Genomic DNA, 19,407 nt, shown 5'->3' on the forward strand with positions numbered 1-19,407 from the left:
GAGTGAGATCACTTAGAAAATGCTAAATTGCTACATGTGTAGGCCCCATAAGGCTTAGTACTTAGGCCTATTTACTAAGTAGGTTTTTATTTAAATTGTACCGAAACAACGTATGCAACCCTATTCGGAAAAGCTCAGTGCAGACAATAATCCCCATCATTATTATTATTATCCCCATTATTAGCAAAGGAAACTGCAGCATTACCCCAATGTACCAAACTTTGTTTTCAAGAGTTTGGTTCCGCCAACCTCCGGTGGCATAAACCTATGCCTATTTAAGGGTATTTGGAGGAGAGGTATCTTGCATTCCCTTTCTCGCCAACACTGACAATGCTGTACAATGGGACGGATGGAGCTACCATTCCAGGCCTCCACATAAAAATAGGCCTATCCTCATGACAGCATGATAACCACCACCCACTAGCATGCTAAGCCAATCGGAGCGATCAGGATTAAAATGTATTTCCCCACAAAATGATGCAATGTTTTTACTTGTACATATTTAAGGAGATAGAGGGTGACATTTAATAGGATGGGGTTTTTTTTCGCCCTTTTCAAAATCACCCATTATCACACTTTAATATCGTATTTTTGCTGCGGATTCGCATATTTAATGAGGTGCGTGTTCCGGAAAGAAAAGTGCAATTAAGTGCGATAATGTGCGAATTTGAGGTAATGTGCGATTTTGTTTTTGGTAAAAAAAAAAAAAAAAACGGCGTGAGGCCCCCCATCTTGAGCATAACCAGCCCCGGGCTCATCGAGCCGGAACTGGTTCCAAAAATATGGGGGACAAAAAGCGTACGGGTCCCCCGTATTTCTGAAACCAGCCCCGGACTCTTGGACTGTTCCTGGTTCCAAAAACATGGGGGACAAAAAATCTGGGGGTCCCCTGTATTTTGAATCCAGCACCGGGCTCCAACAGCCTGCGGTGTCATGCCACAGCCAGGGGACACTTTTTACATAAGGTCCCCCGGCCGAAACATTAATGCCCCGCATGCTGGGACTTGTGGTTGTCCAAGTCTCAGCCTGCGGGGGAGGTCTGCTGGCACTTATAGTTCTCCTGCATAAAGCAATGTTACGGATGTGAGATTTAACCCCATCAGGCCGGCGTCCACTGGGCACGGACGCCGGTGACAGCCCCGGGCTTCAGCCCTGGACAAGTGAAGCATGGGGGGGAACCCTTTATTGGGGGGGGGGCACCCACTCCTCCAGGTACCCCGTCCAAGGCTGACCAGCCACGGTGCTCATTTTTCGGCCGGGGGATCTTATGTAGAAAGTGTCCCCCGGCTGTGGCATGACACCGCGGGCTGTTGGAGTCCGGGACTGGTTTCAGAAATACGGGGGACCCCTACGCTTTATGTCCCCCGTATTTTTGGTACCAGGTCCGGCTCAATGAGCCCGGGGCTGGTTATGCTCAGGAGGGGGAACCCCACCCCATTTAAAAAAAAAAAAAAAAAACTTTAACACTTTTTTTTTAACACAGGACCATGCACAGATCTCAATGATCTGTGCAGGGTTCTGGCCAATTCGGATATCAGAACCTGGTCTGATTTTTTTGGCGAGTTTTAGACACATTTCCCAAATTCGCATCTCATTAAATATGCAAACTGTATACTTTTCAACGGGAAAACATCTGGATGCGCGTGCCGGCGAGAGTAAAAATCGCACTTTTAGAAAGTGCGATTTCGCGCAAAATTGGCGGCTTTTGACGTTTTTTGAATCTCATTAAATATGCGGATTCAGGAAAAAGTGCGATTTTGGACGTTTTTGCCGAAAATATCACAAAAGTCACATTTTCGCATCTCATTAAATGTCACCCAATAGGTCTGATAAGTGTCTGCATGTCTACATGGCACACGCAACAAAGCACCGATCTCCACCCCTTTGCTTCTCATAGTAGGTCCTTGAACATTTTCAGCCCCAGACTCATGAGGCCCTTAATGCAGGTTGCAGTTTTGTCTTGGTCCAGGTGCACCTGTGAGTTACATTTAGTACATTGCAGAGTTATCCATGTAAATTATCCATGTGAAGATGATGTGGTCACTAAAAAAATTTGAAGCAGTGGTTCCAAAATGTTTTTGAAATACAACACCCTAGAGCAGGGGTGGCCAACCGGTCAGAGGTAAAGAGCCGAAAAATATCAGTAGTCAAGCTAAAGAGCCGACATCATGCGCGCGCCGAAGGCGCATGCGCCAAAAAAAGGGGCGTAGTCTATTTGACCCCTTGGGTGGGTGTGATACAAATATGCCTCCAATAGTGCAGTGCCATATATATACATATGCCCCCAATAGTGCCAGATACACATATGCCCCCCACGGTGCCAGGTATGCACCACACGGTGCCGGGTATGCCCCCACAGTGCCAAAAAGCTGGTATGCCCCCACAGTGCCAAAAACTGCTATGCCCCCACAGTGCCACAAACTGCTATGCCCCCCACAGTGCCACAAACTGCTATGCCCCCACAGTGCCACCAACTGCTATGCCCCCACAGTGCCACCAACTGCTATGCCCCCACAGTGCCACCAACTGCTATGCCCCCACAGTGCCACAAACTGCTATGCCCCCACAGTGCAAATTTTCCAGCAGCAGCACTCACTGTTGTTGCTGCTGCTGCCAGGCGGGTAGAGGACAGTCTGGTGTCCCCCTGCAGTCCTCCTGTCATGTCACCAATGGGAGGAGAGCACAGTACACCGCGCGTCTCCTTCCCCCTCACTTCCCTGTGACTGGGCCGCCCACCAATCAAAGCTCGCTGGCCGGCTCCTGATTGGCTGCTGGCCCACGAGCTCTGATTGGCAGACGGCCCAGTCACAAGAATGCACAGTAAGGGGTAGGAGAGATGCGCGATGCACGCTCTCCTCCCCTCAGAAGGAGAAGGGATTCAGGGAACTGGCAGCAGGGGGGACTGGGACAGACGGTTGACGGCGGGCAGCAGTGGGAGCAGGAGCCGCACTTTACAAGGGGGAGAGCCGCATGAGGCTCAAGAGCCACAGGATGGCCACCACTGCCCTAGAGTATCAAATTTCTTACCGAGATATCAGAAAATAAAAAAACATTAAGTTTAGTAAATTATGTGTGCATATCATCCTTACGGTCAGATATGTGGTAAGGGACATGATTTGCCTCTATTTGTCCACATATTTGATATTGGAAGTTGCAAATAGTGTTTTTGCCTATTAAATTGACCTATTAAATTGACCATACATAATTGGAATTGGTCCTGGGCACCCAAGGCACCCATTGGTTCCAAAGTACCCCCGAGTGTCTTGGCACACAGTTTGGGAACCACTAGTGTAGTGATAGCTTTCACTATACTATATTCAAAAGGTGCAACCTTTACCTATTACAGTTGTCGACATCACCCCCCCCCCCCCCCCCAATAGAGTTTTTATGTAATCTGTGATGACAAACTATATAACTACAAAAAAAGAATATGGAGCAGCGCTGTGCTGAACAATTAAAATATAAAATATAACAATATTGTGGCCAACAATAGACAAACAAGACTCACAACATATAATTTGTTAGTCCATTCCCATCCCTCAGAACTGGTTAATACTTGTTAGCATGCATGTTTAGTCCTTTTTGTGGATTTTTTAGCAGATATATTCAAGTAACAGTCCTCTCACTTGCTGTGCACATACAAGATTTTTAGAATAATACTATGATTTTAAAGCTCAAGAGCAGTGATGGGGTATAGAGGGCTATAGATACCGCAATGCTTCTCCGACCGGTGGCTCTCCAATTACATGGTCATATCCGAGAATTGATCGTTGGTGGTGTCTAGTGGTGTCTAGTGGTAGCCAGAAAATGTCCACAACGCGTTTCTCCGCCTCAAGATACTTTTCAGCGGCTTCCTGAGGAAGCCGCTGAAAAGTATCTTGAGGCAGAGAAACGCGTTGAGGAACAAAGGGGACATTTTCTGGCTACCACTAGACACCACCAACGATCAATTCTCGGATATGACCGTGTAATTGGAGAGAACCACCGGTCGGAGAAGCATCGCGGTATCTACAGCCCCATACACCCCATCACTGCTCTTGAGCTTTAAAATCATAAGTATTATTCTAAAAATCTTGTATGTGCACAGCAAGTGAGAGGACTGTTACTTGAATATATCTGCTAAAAAATCCACAAAAAGTTCTAAACATGCATGCTAACAAGTATTAACCAGTTCTGAGGGATGGGAATGGACTAACAAATTATATGTTGTGAGTCTTGTTTGTCTATTGTTGGCCACAATATTGTTATATTTTATATTTTAAAATAAAAATATTTTCTAATTGTTCAGCACAGCGCTGCTCCATATTCTTTTTTTGTCTGCTTGGTTCTATTATAAGGGGTTTAGGTAATCCCCCTTTTTGGTGCAGCTGCAGTGCAGAATTATTTAATCAGCGCTCAATATCACCTTGTTTTCCAGTTTGTTGTTCTATATAACTACAACACTAAAAATGAATCTTACATTTATTTGTATAATACCAGGAAACTCCCTCCTTGAAAACAGTTTCACAGACTCCACCGTGTCTTCAACAAACAGCTGGGGAGCCCAAAGAGGAGCAAGTGATTCTACCACTGTAACATTTACTCTTTTCACACCAAGTGATGCTGTGATTGGGCGTTATGCTCTAACTGTGCAGGCTGCTAATGGAGGCGGCAGGCGAATTGGAGAATTCATACTGCTCTTCAACCCTTGGGCTCCAGGTAAAGTTCAAATAATTTAAGTCCTTTTTTTCATAATGTACCTCAAAGGTTCAGAAAGGATAATCTAATAGTATAACCCAGTTTTGTAATGAAGTGCCAGGGGTCTAAAGTAGGGTTGGCCATAGGTTATTGATGGTCTGAACCATTAATGTTTTTAGACTGATCTTGGTGGTGTTTTATTTGACTCCATGAGGCTAATGATTGCCATCATCTGTTGCTGGTTGCGATGTAATGTTAGTGTTTTTTTAATTTTCACATGTTAGCAATGTACTATAAATGTCTTAAACCATTGATTGGTTTACAGATGGTTATGCGCCATTGTTTCGAAAACATCTGCATTACTGGATATGTTGCAACACATTAAAGGGAATACAGAGCATAAATAAATGACCCTAACAGTTAACAGCTGCTAACTTAGCTGCACGGACACAGTATATTTCAAAGCAACTGAAGGACCACCAGGAAGGAGGTCCCAGAGCTATTCAATTGACCTGGTTGTTATGTCAGAGACAGGGCCGGCGCCACCACTAGGCAGCTTTAGGCATTTGTCTAGGGCGCCGGCCACTGGAGGGCGGAAGTTGGACTAGGTGTCGTCCTCGCCCGCCGCATCGCCTGTGCCCGTCGAGACTTGGCAGCAACAGCAGCACCGGCAGCCGGAGGTGAGAGGACACACTCCTCCTCCCTCCGTGCTGCTGCCGCCGCATCACGCACCCCCCCCCCGCCCCCTGTGGGGATACTCGTGGCAGCAGCAAGGGGACAACCGCAGCCTGTGTCTGGCCAGCCTGCGCTCTAAGCTCAGCCTGTGTCTGAGCAACCCAGGTGGGGTCCAGGGAGAGCCCTGCCTGCAGCCAGGCTCACCCCCCAGCCGTCCAGTACAGCGAGGAGCCGGAGTCTGGCCAGAGCCCTGCGCCCCGGAGCTCCCCGCAGATCCAGCAGCACAAGCCGGAGACTGTGACACTCTTCCTCCCCTCCGCGCTGCTGCCGCATCGCACATCCTCCCCCCGCCCCCCGTGAAGATACTCAGCGGCAGCAGCAGCACGGCCACCGGCAGCAAAAGGAGGTGAGTGTACACTCTCCTCCCCCCATGCTGCCCCCGCCACCCGGTGAGATACTGCCCATGGAGCAGGCGAGCGTCGGGGAGCCCCCCCGCCTAGGGCGCTCCGGTGCCTAGCACCGGCCCTGGTCAGAGATTGACAGTTCTTACCACTTAAACTGGGTGTTCTTCTGATATTCTTCTACTTACAGTAAGTGCCTGCTGTGATGTTGTTTGCAACACTACTTGAGTAGGATTTCTGTTTGTAGCAAAGGTGGGGTGCAAGGAGAAATCCTCTGGTCGAGTATAACAGCGCAGTGAATTGAATAGTCCCAGGGCCCAGAGTATGGGAGGGGTAGCCTGGGCATGCTTGCCCTGCCCCCCCCCTCCCCCGATTTGTAGCAGGCCGACACACAAACACACACACACACCCGACACCCTATTACATTATTATATATGCACCTCCTGGCTGCTCCCCCCTGTATAATAGCAGGACCCCACAGGCTGCTCCCCTTGTATAATAACAGGACCCCACAGACTGCTCCCCCTGTATAATAACAGGGCCCCACAAGTTGCTCCACCTGTATTATAACAGGACCCCACAGGCTGCTCTCCCTGTATAATAACAGGACCCCACAGGCTGCTCCCCCTGTATAATAACAGGACCCCACAGACTGCTCCCTCTGTATAATAACAGGACCCCACAGGCTGCTCCCCCTGTACAGTCTTACCTGATGAGTCTTGACGCCGGACACTGAGGCGGGCAGCAGTGAAGTAGGTGGTATGCCCAGCAGCCTGTGTTTGACACAGGCTATTTCCTGCTAGCCGCCGGTGCCTACAACCTACCTACCCCACCCTCTGTACAAGTCTCCTGCACTAGACCTCAGTGCAGGAGGCCAGCGGCCATTTTTCTGTAGACTGTCTGACGCCTGAGACTCCTGAGCTTGCGGGCGGCATACAAGGCAGGGATGCCGTTTGCGGAGCCCTGTCAACTTTCGGCACCCGGAGCTCATGCTCTACCCTAGCTATGCCACTTGGGAGTGGTAGGTTAGATTTTTGACACAATTAGCTTCTATAGAAGCTAAGGGCCACTAATTTACGTTCTCCTATAGGTTAGGGGTAGGTTTCTTTATGGGATCCAAGTACACCTGAGTTGGGGGTGGGTTGTACAGGGTGGGGTACTTATGTAATATCTGGGCTCCCGTTTTTCTTATGAGACCGCGTCCGCTCGCCACGCTTCGGGCACGGTGGCTCGCTGCGCTCGCCACATTATATAAAATCAACTCCATGCGTAGTTGGATAGTAGGGGTATGAAAAAATGGGGTGCATTTAACATGGGAGCCCAGATAATACATAAGTACCGTGGGGGGTTATGTGGTAGGTTTGCTTTGAGGGGTTATGGGGGGGGGGTTGTTTTGAAAGGGGATTTTTAGATAAATAAATAGTTAGATATTAATCCTTTAATACTATTGAAATCTGTTCTTGATCTGTTGCTGTTCTACTTTTATTTGTTGCAAGCTGTTTTTGTATAATTTGATGTACCGACACTGTTTTATATACTCCTGTATATGTATATATATATATATATATATATATATATATATATATATAGATATAGAGATATATATCTATATATATATAGATATATATATATATAAATCCATGTTATGCCGGCACTCGTCACAATAAGGCCATCAGAGCTGGTGCCATCCCAAGAACTTCAAACAGCATACAGGGGGTGGGCGGCACTCAGAAATAAAACACCACTCGATTCTTAGATATGCAACATAGGTGTATTCAGGCGCCTGAATACACCTATGTTGCATATCTAAGAATCGAGTGGTGTTTTATTTCTGAGTGCCGCCCACCCCCTGTATGCTATATATATATATATATATATATATATATATAGATAGATAGATAGATAGATAGATAGATAGATAGATAGATAGATAGATAGATAGATAGATATATATATATATATATATATATATATATATATATATATATATATATATATATATATATATATATATATATATATATATATATATAACTAGCTGTGCCAGAATGGCACCTTCGGGTATGTTAGTTTTTATGTCCTTGACATGGGGATGTTCCACAACCCCTGACTATAATCTATGTCTCATGCCTGTTTGCAATATGTAGTATATACGTTGTACTGCAACATATCACCTATGAAAAAAGGATGTCTAACGTAGTTTGAGGTTATTGTTATGTTCGGAAAATCAATAAAAATTACTGAATAAAAAAAAAAACAATCTATACACATATTGCCATTTGGGCACATAGCCCCAATTACTGTGAGTTGTCATTGAATGACTACTTTATCATATTGAGGTGATCTGACAAGTGAATTTTCCACCAGACCTGTTTCACATTGTATCTGATGTTGACCATCATTGCCACGGATTTTGGGGATAATTTGGCTTAAAAAGGACAACATTTGCTTTCCACATAAATGTGTGTGGTTATTTTTATTTTTTATTTCTGTAGCTACTGTATTTGGCATGTCCAATCAGGTTCTAGTAATAATTTTCTAGACTGCAACAGATACATTATAGTTGGAATCTTAAGAACAATTGCTATTACTGGTTATTTTAAAATTAAATTAGTGGTTCCCAAACTGTGTGCCATGGCACCCTGGCATGCCAAATCACCAATGTAGATGAGCATCACTTATCTACCAACATATAGATTAAAGAATCGTGCTCATGTACCATAATCCTGAATGTGATGCGTGCTAATGCAATACTTAATATGCATATGTATTACATGTTGTCACAGAGCTATCCAGGCTGACAGGATTTATGACACCCTTTTGCTAATGCTTGTAATGCAGTATGTTATCATACCAATACAATTCCGCAGACATGAAAAGGACAGCTCAGGCTTGTCCTGGTAACACCCAGTCTCAATTTTACCTTTCAGGTGATCTTGTTTACTTGTCAGACCAGGCTCAGAGGGAGGAATATGTTTTGTCAGAGTTTGGTCTTATCTTCATTGGTGAACCAGGAAACCCATCTTCTGCTCCCTGGAACTATGGACAGGTAATAATAACAGACACTTCAGTGTAAATAATTCAATTGATCATGTAGTTCATGCTGTCTTTCACACACTGGGGCAGATGTATTAAGCCTTAACAAGAGATAAATGCAAGGGTGATAAGGAGAGATAAACGTCCAGCCAATCAGCTCTTTACTGACTTTTTTCAAACACAGCCTGTAACATGGCAGTTGGCAGATGATTGGCTGGACGTTCAGTGGCGTAACTATATATTCTGCGCCCCCCCGCCAAATTTTTTCGGCGCCCCCCCCCCCGGCGCGCCACCCCCCCCCCTTCATACCCATACCTGTCGCGCTGCTGCCCGGCCGCATCTGCGTCACTGTCCCGTCACTCGCTCCCGGCACCTGCTGATAATGAAAAGTGACTCTTAGAAAATTGCTGCCAAAACTGTCTGCAATACGGGGGCAGCCATTTTCTAAGTGTCACTTTTCATTATCAGCAGGAGCCGGCGCCGGGAGCGAGTGACGGGCAGTGACCGCAGATGCGGCCGGGCAGCAGCGTAGCGGGTAACTATAGCACCGCAGCCCCCCAGGCGCCCATAGTTACTCTGCGCCTCCCCGCCATGGCGGGGGCTGCGGTAGCTTAGTTACGCCAGTGTGGACGTTTATCTCTCCTTATCACACTTGCATTTATCTCTGCCCCATTATGTGAAATAATAAATAACCCAGGGGAAGTCACCGGTAGGCCCTGGTGATTTTTGACCCCACCTTCTTTTTAGGTGGGTGGGGCCGGACAGAAACTTTGAATGTAGCCAGGCAGTCAGTAGCGGATGATTGATGACTGCCTGGTGATGATGATGATAATAATAGCATCTTCCAGCTGCCGGGTCGACCATGTTCATGTCGGCCTTAAGCTTCTGTCAACCTACTGTCAGTGCCGACCTATGGTATGTCGACCATTTTCAGGTGTCGACCTAGTCACTGTCGACCATTAGTTGTCGAACTAGTGACTGTGTATTTAGACATTGTAGAAGCATACCAGCTACAATACCTAAAACCATCTGGAGATGTTGTTAATTATAAGGACTTCCGGAGAATGCTACATTTGGCAAATAATCAGCTCCCATAATTAAGTTACTACCCACATAACTGCCCTCTTCTCATTCATCTTTTTCCAATGGTACCAAGAAAGTTCCAAATGCTCATACACTTTCTATTTGGCCGCAAATTGCATGAAAAACACAAATAATTATCATCCTGTCAGTTTGGTCGGGGATTAAGGTGCAGTTAAATGCAGAGAAACAATTGAATTGCCTTCCACAAGTCAATAAGGAACAAATATAACATTTGGGAGATCCTGGAGGGAAGATTCAGGGTAAAAGTGCATGGTTCATTATATTAGCCCCAACCCTACTACACAATAGAGCACAGGTTCTCAAAATCGGTCCTCAGAACCCTACACAGTGCATGTTTTGCAGGTCTCCTAATAAAATCACGTGTGAAATTATTAGCTCCACCTGCGGATCTTTTAAAATGTGTCAATGCGTAATAAATGCACCAGTGCACCTACCGGCTGACCTGAAAACTGTGAACTGCGTGGGATTCCGAGGACAGAGTTTGAGAACCCCTGCTATAGAGCAACAGCATACAGCCAGCAAGCTATAAGGAAGCTTTACTAGTTATGTGGGCATGATGTAGAAGGGTGATCTCATCAGGAGTGCGTTAGTACTCCACAAAATTTGGGAGTCACCCAGACATACCAACAGAGTAGCCAATAAAGCTAATGAATTAATCATCTGCATTTTTAGCACACTAAATGACTGCCTACACTTTGTGTATGTAAACTTTACATCACAATATCCTTTCTTCTCTTAAGAGAAAAAGATCCGTGGAAAAGCTGATGAAAACTAATACAGAGGGTGTGCTAAGCATATGTGGTACCTAGCAATGCAAATGCAGAGGGAGTTTAAAGTCTTCTTACTATTATCATATATATATATATATATATATATATATAGCATTTTAGGTACTTATGTAATATCTGGGCTCCCGTTTTTCTTATGAGACCGCGTCCCCTCGCCACGCTTCGGGCACGGTGTCTAGCTGCGCTCGCCACACTATATAAAATCAACTCTATGCGTAGTTGGATAGTAGGGGTATGAAAAAATGGGGTGCATTTAACATGGGAGCCCAGATAATACATAAGTACCGCATTTTACCAATATTTCTATAGTTAAATCATACTTTTTGGCCTGTATGTCCAGGTAAATCAATCATTACTGTTCAGCAATAATATCATCACATTAATACGGAACATGGTATCTTTTACTGACTAATGATAAGGAAGCTGTAAAGAACACACATACATACAGGTGTTAGACTTCTGATTTATTATAATCCAGAAATGTTTCTAAAACTGTATGCGGTCACTGGGTAGACATGTCTAGGTTGTCAGTTACTAGGTCGACCACTAATGGTCGACAGTGACTAGGTCAACACCTTGAATTGTTCAACATACCCAAGGTCGACATTGACAAAAGGATGATACATGCAAGGGGACATGTGTGGTTGTGTCAATTATTTTGTCAAATGTCGACCTTGGGTATGTTGACCAATTCAAGGTGTCGACCTAGTCACTGTCGACCATTGACCTAGACATTGTCTACCATTTATACCGTAACCCTTTACAACATTCTACTATTGCTGTTCTGAAACTCACTGCAGCGCCCCCTCTGCTGGACCACCCACAACTGACAACAAATCTTTAGTACTGCCTTACTACATACAATTATGGTATGAGAATAACACAACTACTTTTTAATTTTCCTCTCTGTGAGAGGAGATGCTGCAGGGAACTCTGCCGTGAAACTCATGTCAATTGCGCTGGCACCACTGGCACACACCGAGTTACGGTCCTGCATGCAATAATTGATACACCCATACAATGCAATCAATTATCGCATTGCAGATTAATCCAGTATTATAACAGGTGCTGTTGGTGAAAAATCGTCCCCTTAAAGATAACCTAACTCATATTACTGCTACTTGATTATGCACATACAGTGAAAAGTATATCACAACAGAAATACATACTGGTAGATGCTCAATCACTTTAGTGATACCACTCAGGTGTGTGAAAGTAAATTGTATATACAGTATAATGCTGCTCATACACGCTGCTAAGCGTGCTGAGCCGATGTGTGCTTTGAGGTGCGCGCTCCCGCACACCTCATCGCACAGTACAAAAAGTATGTGCTTCCACATACTTTTTGTACTTAGGTTTCATCAAATTGCATGCACAACGTATGCACATGCAATCAGGGCCGGCGCCACCACTAGGCAGGACTAGGGCGCCGGCCACTGGAGGGCGGTACTGAGCCGCCGAGGTACCATAGAGAGGTACCAGAAAGCATCCCGTCCCGCCCACGCGCGCCGCCCGCTCTCTGCTGGGGGATTTCAGCGAGGACAGAGAGGACTCGCAGCACCCGGAAGCTGCATATCGCCGGCTTCTAGCAGCAGGTACAGCACTTCGGGGAGTGGGGGGGTGCGGGCGCCCACCGCAGTATCGGCCGCAAATTATTTATATTATTTATAATTAACAGTTTCTTATATAGCGCATACATATTCCGCAGCGCTTTACAGAGAATATTTGAACGTTCACATCAGTGCCTGCCCCAGTGGAGCTTACAATCTATATTCCCTACCACATGTACACGCACACACAGACATTCTAGGGTTAATTTTGTTGAAAGACAGTTTACCTACCAGTATATTTTTGGATTGTGGGAGGAAATTGGAGGAAACCCACGCAAGTACGGGGAGAATATACATACTCTGCACAGTTAGGGCCATGGTGGGGATCGAAACCATGACCTCAGTGCTGTGAGGCAGTAATGCTAACCATTACACCGTAAGTGCTGTCAATTAAGAGTATAAGATATAAAGATACCAAACTGTTATGGCTTACAAACTTATATTTACATTCAGTTTCAGGAAAGGATTCTTTATATCACTTTTGTCCTGCTGGATTCATCTTTGAGTTTCCGAAGGAACCCTTCTGAGGATGTCCGGAAACGTAACAACCCTCTACATATCAGCAGAGTCCTGAGTGCCATAGTAAGTGACCAACTAAATCTTACTCAGCAACTTGTTTTTTTTATTTATACTAAATAAGGTAAATAATTACTATCTAATTAAGCTAACTGGAAACTTCCAATTTCCTAAATATTCCTTAATGGTGGGTGCCGTTGGGATGCTAAAGTAAGACCCATCATTTTTCCAAAAATGTATGATTTTAGGAAAAATCAGACATACTAGAGGTGGGTGAAAATAGAAATCACTGCATCCCATTTCCAGTCCTGCAATTGAGAAGCAAGACACTGCGGCTGCGGAAAAGTGTTTTTGTTTTTGTTTTTTTTGGGCCAAAATCGTTTGATTATACGGACATGACCAAAAATAATGGAAAATATCAGCATTTGCATGAGAGCATTTGAGACAAGCATTATTGTCTGAAATTCCCATCTGATACCCTCTAGCAGGAGATATGCTCTATGAAATATATTCAAATAAATTTCCATAAATTTGGCCATTGGGAATGTAGCAATCGAGTATTCCAACATTTTTGGAGATCCTCAACTGTTACATCAGGGAAAATCCAACAATTGTGATATACCTGTGTGCAGTTTGGAATGCTCCAGAGGATCTCTAAGAAATGTATAATATGTGGAGATTGCTCTTTTTGTCTAAAGGCCCATACACACTGGACGATTGCATCGCACCGCAAAATCGCATGCGATCGCATGTGATTTTATAAGGCGCGATTCCATTTACTTTACTATACACTTATATGAGATGCTATGAGATTGAGGAACCCCCCTTCATTATCCACGGCACCCCGTGGAACGTGGGCACAGTGGAACGCGTCCTCCTGACCTTTTCATACCCCCACTATTCACGTCGGCATGGAGTTGATTTTATATAGTGTGGCGAGCGCAGTGAGCCACCGAGCCCAAAGCGTGGGGAGCGTAGCGACCCTCCCGAGGGGACGCGGAATACATGTAACGTAATCCACGTCCGGTCACCACGCTTCGGGTTCGGTGGCTCGCTGCACTCGCCACACTATATAAAATCAACTCCACGCTGACATGGATAGTGGGGGTATGGAAAGGTCGGGAGGGCGCTTTCCGCCTCCGTTCGCCATGCTTCGGGGTGGCGTGGATAGTGAGGGGGTGAGTAAAACCTCATTGTATGTCATACAAGTGTATAGCTAATGGCATGGCATCGCACCCTATAACATCTCATGCGATCGCATATGATTTTGCGGGAGGTGTGATGCGAGCCCCTGGGACCAAGAGAGCAGTGAATAAATTACATTAAAAAATCACATCACACGACACTAAAATGGCCCATGCGATGCAATGCGATTTCGGTACAGTAGCGTATGTAGGAAACCATTGGCGTCCTGCTATGAAACAAGTACCCAAAAATTAAGTTTGTCCTTTAAAAAAACAATATATTTTAACAAAATAATTAAAAGTTATGTTTTAAATTTAACAATTATTCAAAAAGAGTGCTCCTTCACAGATTTACTTATGGTCCATTTTAGAACAGACCAAAAACTAATGGGAAACCTGCCCAAACAATAGACCTGCCTATGGCTAGTGAACTTTAGAGAAGCACTGCACAGATCAGTAGAGCATTGTGTTGCTCCAATTTTACAATATCCAGCACTGAACAATCGTGGCTTTCCCACAAAGCCATGCCCCCTTTTGCCAAGACCGCACCCCCTTTTTGAATGGTATGCATTCCTTACAGTGTCCGCTGTAGAACAACTTAATTTACATTCCCTTGCCACCCAGCCCACATGTACCATCAGCTGTGTGTGTGCTCTGGTTGAGATGGGTTCCATATTTAAGTTTGGTAACTCTGTTTACAAAAATACAATAGATAAATTCTAGATCATTCTTCTTTTTTTTTCAGTTTAGAATTGCGTGATATGATGTGATAGATTTTTATATAGAGGAGACACCCTGTCTCACCTTTGAGTCATTTGTTTAATTACAAGATTTGTTGCTGTGTTTTTTCAAGTACAAATTAAGGCTAGACCATCCCATCGCTAATATTAGGCCAAAACTTTCAGGTCTGAATTTGCAACCAAAGGAACTAAACTATGTTTGATTAGTTGCATGAAGTCTGGTACCTGTATCTAAATTTTCTTTGCTAGTCAGAATATGACATGGTCATCAACATAAGATAAGTTACTGACTAGATAAGTGACATTGTAGCAAAATATCATGCAAAGGTTTAAGGCTGAACATCTCATTTTGCAGATGTTCAAAGTTCATTTGATAATTTGGGGTACATGTGAATTATCCGGGCTGCCGATTTTGTCCTTAAGTTTAGTTAACTTAAGGACACCCGACCGACGCAATGCCCGCGATTTCCCATAGACAGTAATGTTAAAATTACTGGACCCGATTTCCCATGTTAAATGTATGACAGTAATGTTAAATGATGTGCAAAATAAAATGACAATGTGAAATGGGCCAATATGGCCATTTCACATTGGATATGTTTTTAAAAAAAATGTTTCATGGCCCCCCACCACCGTTAACGCCACCCCGCTATTGCCGCCAACCCGAAGCGTCGCGAGAGCAGCGAGCCCGCAAGGGGCGGCGGTACACGTCCTCCGACCTTTTCATACCCCTACTATCCACGTCGGCGTGGAGTTGAGAATACACAGTGTGGCGAGCGCAGCGAGCCACCGAGCCGGAAGCGTGGTGAGCGCAGCGAGCGGACGCGGATACCTTCACAGGTATCCGCGTCCCCTCACGGGCTTCACAGGTGTCCGCGTCCCCTCGCGGGCTTCACAGGTGTCCGTGTGCGCTCGCCACACTTCGGGCTCGGTGGCTCGCTGCGCTCGCCACACTTTCTATTCTCAACTCCATGCCGATGTGGATAGTAGGCATAGGCGTGCGCACATAGAGTGTTAGGGGTGCACAGGCACCCCCTAATGCTGTGCCCACCCTTATATACTTTTGCTTTTTAGAACTGGTATTCCATTAAAACAAGCGCCCATCAATCAAGTATGTGTGTTTTGCATTGTTATTTGTACTAGACCATTGTCATATCACTACATACCTGCGTCATCCATATATGTTTATGACTGTATTTGCAGGTACTGTTACAGAGAGTAATTAGAAGATGAAAACTGAACTAGGCAGGAGATTATGGTGCGGCTGAGAGACGTTTCATATTGTAGCGAGTGCCAATAGCTGATGGTAGACACATCTGATTGGTGGTGTTAGACACATCCAATGGGCGTGTAAGACACCCCCTAATGAAATGTGCACCCCCTAATGAAATGTGCTGCGCACGCTTATGATAGTAGGGGTATGAAAAGGTCGGAGGATGCGTACCGCTGCGCTCGCCATGCTTCGGGTTGGCGTCAATAGCGGGGTGGCGTTAACGGGGCCATGAAACATTTTTTTTAAAACATATCCAATGTGAAATGGCCATATTGGCCCATTTCACATTGTCATTTGATTTTGCACATCATTTAACATTACTGTAATAATTTTAACATTGCTGTCTATGGGAAATCGGGTCCATCGCGTCTTTTAACATTACTGTCTATGGGAAATCGCGGGCATCGCGATGGTCACGTCGCGGCTCCTTATAATGGCCGCGACCGACGCGATGCCTGCGATTTTTCGGGCACGATGAAAAAAATGGCAGCCCGGATAACTCACAAGTACCTAATTTGGTTTAGTTAATCTTGTGCTTTGCTTTGTTGTGGAATAGTGTAGTGGTAGAGTGTTCCCCTAAATTTATAGCTATAATAAAATTGGTATGTCAACAGTCAATTAATGCTGTTAATCGGATGTTTTTGGTATATAACAAGGTACAAGACAAACATGATGGGCCAAATATAATAGGGTGTGAGAATCAAAAAATGAGAGATTTTTGGAGAGTTTTCCCATTACCGGTATTTTTTTTAAAAGCAGCAATCATTTACACTGAAAGACCTGGTTGATTTTGCCATGTAAATGATTGCCCCTTTAAAAAAAAATGGGAAAACCCTCCCAAAATCTCTCACTTTGTGATTCTCGCATTCTATTAGATTTGGCCTGATAACTGAATTCCTGGAAGACGTGGGTGTACCACTCCAAGGTTGTAAGACTAAAATGTTCAGCAGAAACATTCAATATATTGCATCACTGTAATGTGAGACTGCACTTGCTTCACTGTGACTGGCAGTGACTTCCTATTGGAAGTCCGACCTGCCAGTCACCCAAGGCAGTCCCATTGGGAGGTGTTCCCTCCCTCCGAGATGCCTCTATGGGCTGCTGCGTGGAAGCCCATAAAATCTGTGGTCCGTGCATGCGCAGTACCTAAGTTGGTACTGTTCATGTGCTGGTCCCAATGCCTGTCATCTGTATTGTACAGGCGCCGGTACCGAGTCCCAGCGCCTGTCATCCTTGTAATGCTGCAGCGGGTGCCAGGAGGAGCTGTGATGGAAGGCTTCCATCCCCCTCCTACCAGAAGGTAGGAGCCGCCACTGCATGCATGCAGGGCTTACACAGAATGACATAGCAGGTACACATAAGATGATTCTATCTATATGTTGGTCCAGTCTGCTGGTTTGGACAACAGATCAACATTTGTGTACCCAGCTGTACACTTCAGTTACTATAACCTCCATAGACAGCAAAATAAGCTAAATCTATCTAGTATGTCTATGAATTTTAGCAGCCACAGTATACAATACTCTGCAGTTTATCAGCAATGTGGCATTAAAAAGGCTGTATCCAAGTTTGTGTCCTGTTCTGCATATATTTCCTTATATATTCCAAATACTCTGAAGTTACTATAGCCAAAGAAAGCTCTGTTTGTTCCAAAAGAAAATCACATTAATAGCGCTAGTTCCAATTTAACTGACAAACCCAATTCTTTATTGGGTCTGGTCGCAAAACTGATATGTACCTGGTAGTTAAGGGATTAATCTACTATTATTTTCATACCATATTCAGCGCCAACAAAACACTGTACTACTGACTTGACATCTGATGAAAAGTTTCTTAATTTTGTAAATGACACTTAATTATGTGTTGTTCTTGGCTTTGGTCCCTACATATATTAAATATTAAGCCTTAGGAACTTATTTCTCAAGCAAATGATTTTCCTTGCATGCTCAGTTCGGTCTTAAATCTTTCTTAAATGTCTTATGATTACAGAAGGAAAGAACAGGGATGTTTATGGTATCAATTTATGGTTTATACAGCGCTTTTGGATCCACCCAAAAAATGTGGTACTTATGTATTATCTGGGCTCCCATGTTAAATGCACCCCATTTTTTCATACCCCTACTATCCAACTACGCATGGAGTTGATTTTATATAGTGTGGCGAGCGCAGCGAGCCACCGTGCCCGAAGCGTGGCGAGCGGACGCGGTCTCATAAGAAAAACGAGAGCCCAGATATTACATAAGTACCAAAAATTTAATTACTCCTTTCTCTTGAATCAATAGTTAATTTATTCATATAAACACAAAGAAAAAATCCACCGACCGGCAGAGACATATACGTTAAAATTTATCAAAAAAACAATGCATTAATAATATGCATACAATTTATAAAACATATGCTGCTGACAAATTAACTGGTTCATTTAACTATTATCCTGTGCATAAAGAACAAATTCAATGCTAATCAACTGGTGTCTTATAAACATTTGGCTGCAAACATACTTGTCTGAGGAAGCCGCTGACGTAACAGAAGGCGGGGAAAACGCGTCACATGACTGTCTGATCGCTGGCTACACTAGGAAAAAAACTCCACAACCTGAAAGACTGATGCAGGGTACACACCACGACGACCCGCTCACGATGCACATCGTGAGCGTGTCGTCAGTGTCTCGTCCGACCCGCTCACGGTGACGCGGGGGGGCACGACCCGCTCAAGATGTGCACCGTGAGCGGGTCCGATCCAATGGCGACCCGCACCCGGCAGTATGGTCGTTATTCAGATCCTACCTGCAGCAGGTAGGATCTGAATAACGACCGACCCGCGGGACCGTGCATCGGATCGGTATCGGTTCACACCAGGACAGAAAAGGGCCCAATCACCACACAATCTATATACAATTGGTCGGAATTGGATCTAGATTGAGGGGATTGGGCCCTAGTCGTCCTGGTGTGTACCCAGCATGAGAGACCCCTGCAATTGGAGCCAGAGATTCCAGAAAAGGCTGCAGAACTGGGGAAGCACCAGCGGCCGGGAACCAGCTCATTGTAGAAATCTTCAAACACACAGCAGGTGGACTGCAGATCTTTAAAACAACGGAGTATAAGTATATTACCAATTATGGCTTGCTAAACTATACTAATCCTTGCACTAAGATTGCTAATCCAAAATTGGGCTTGCTAAGGCTGTCTATCTTGGCTTATAAAAATGGAACTGTCTTTAATTGACACTCAGAAAACAAAGGGACACCTATATCTCTGCCTCTCATACTATTAAGAGTAGTATCTGCACCTTAAGCTGTGTACACACGGGGGCGATAGGGGCTAAAATCGCTGGAAATATGGTCGCTGTCAACCATATTGCCAGTGATTGGAGTGCGCACCAGCGATAAATCGCCAGGTGGTAT

At 44.7% G+C, this 19,407-nt stretch overlaps 1 protein-coding gene across 1 annotated transcript in view; it reads left to right on the top strand.

Annotated features, from left to right (window-relative positions):
- Window positions 1–19,407, top strand: part of LOC146009666 (protein-glutamine gamma-glutamyltransferase E-like) — a 74,627-nt gene that overhangs the window by 3,486 nt on the left and 51,734 nt on the right. Inside the window, exons 3-5 of the mRNA XM_083150122.1 lie at window positions 4,480–4,698; window positions 8,684–8,802; window positions 12,745–12,873. Of these exons, the coding sequence (XP_083006248.1) occupies window positions 4,480–4,698; window positions 8,684–8,802; window positions 12,745–12,873 (467 nt within the window). The remainder of the gene's footprint in view (window positions 1–4,479; window positions 4,699–8,683; window positions 8,803–12,744; window positions 12,874–19,407) is intronic.

This window comes from Crinia signifera, chromosome 6 (genome assembly GCF_055691185.1).
Source record: "Crinia signifera chromosome 6, ASM5569118v1, whole genome shotgun sequence".
In the NCBI taxonomy this organism is placed as follows: Eukaryota; Metazoa; Chordata; class Amphibia; order Anura; family Myobatrachidae; genus Crinia; species Crinia signifera.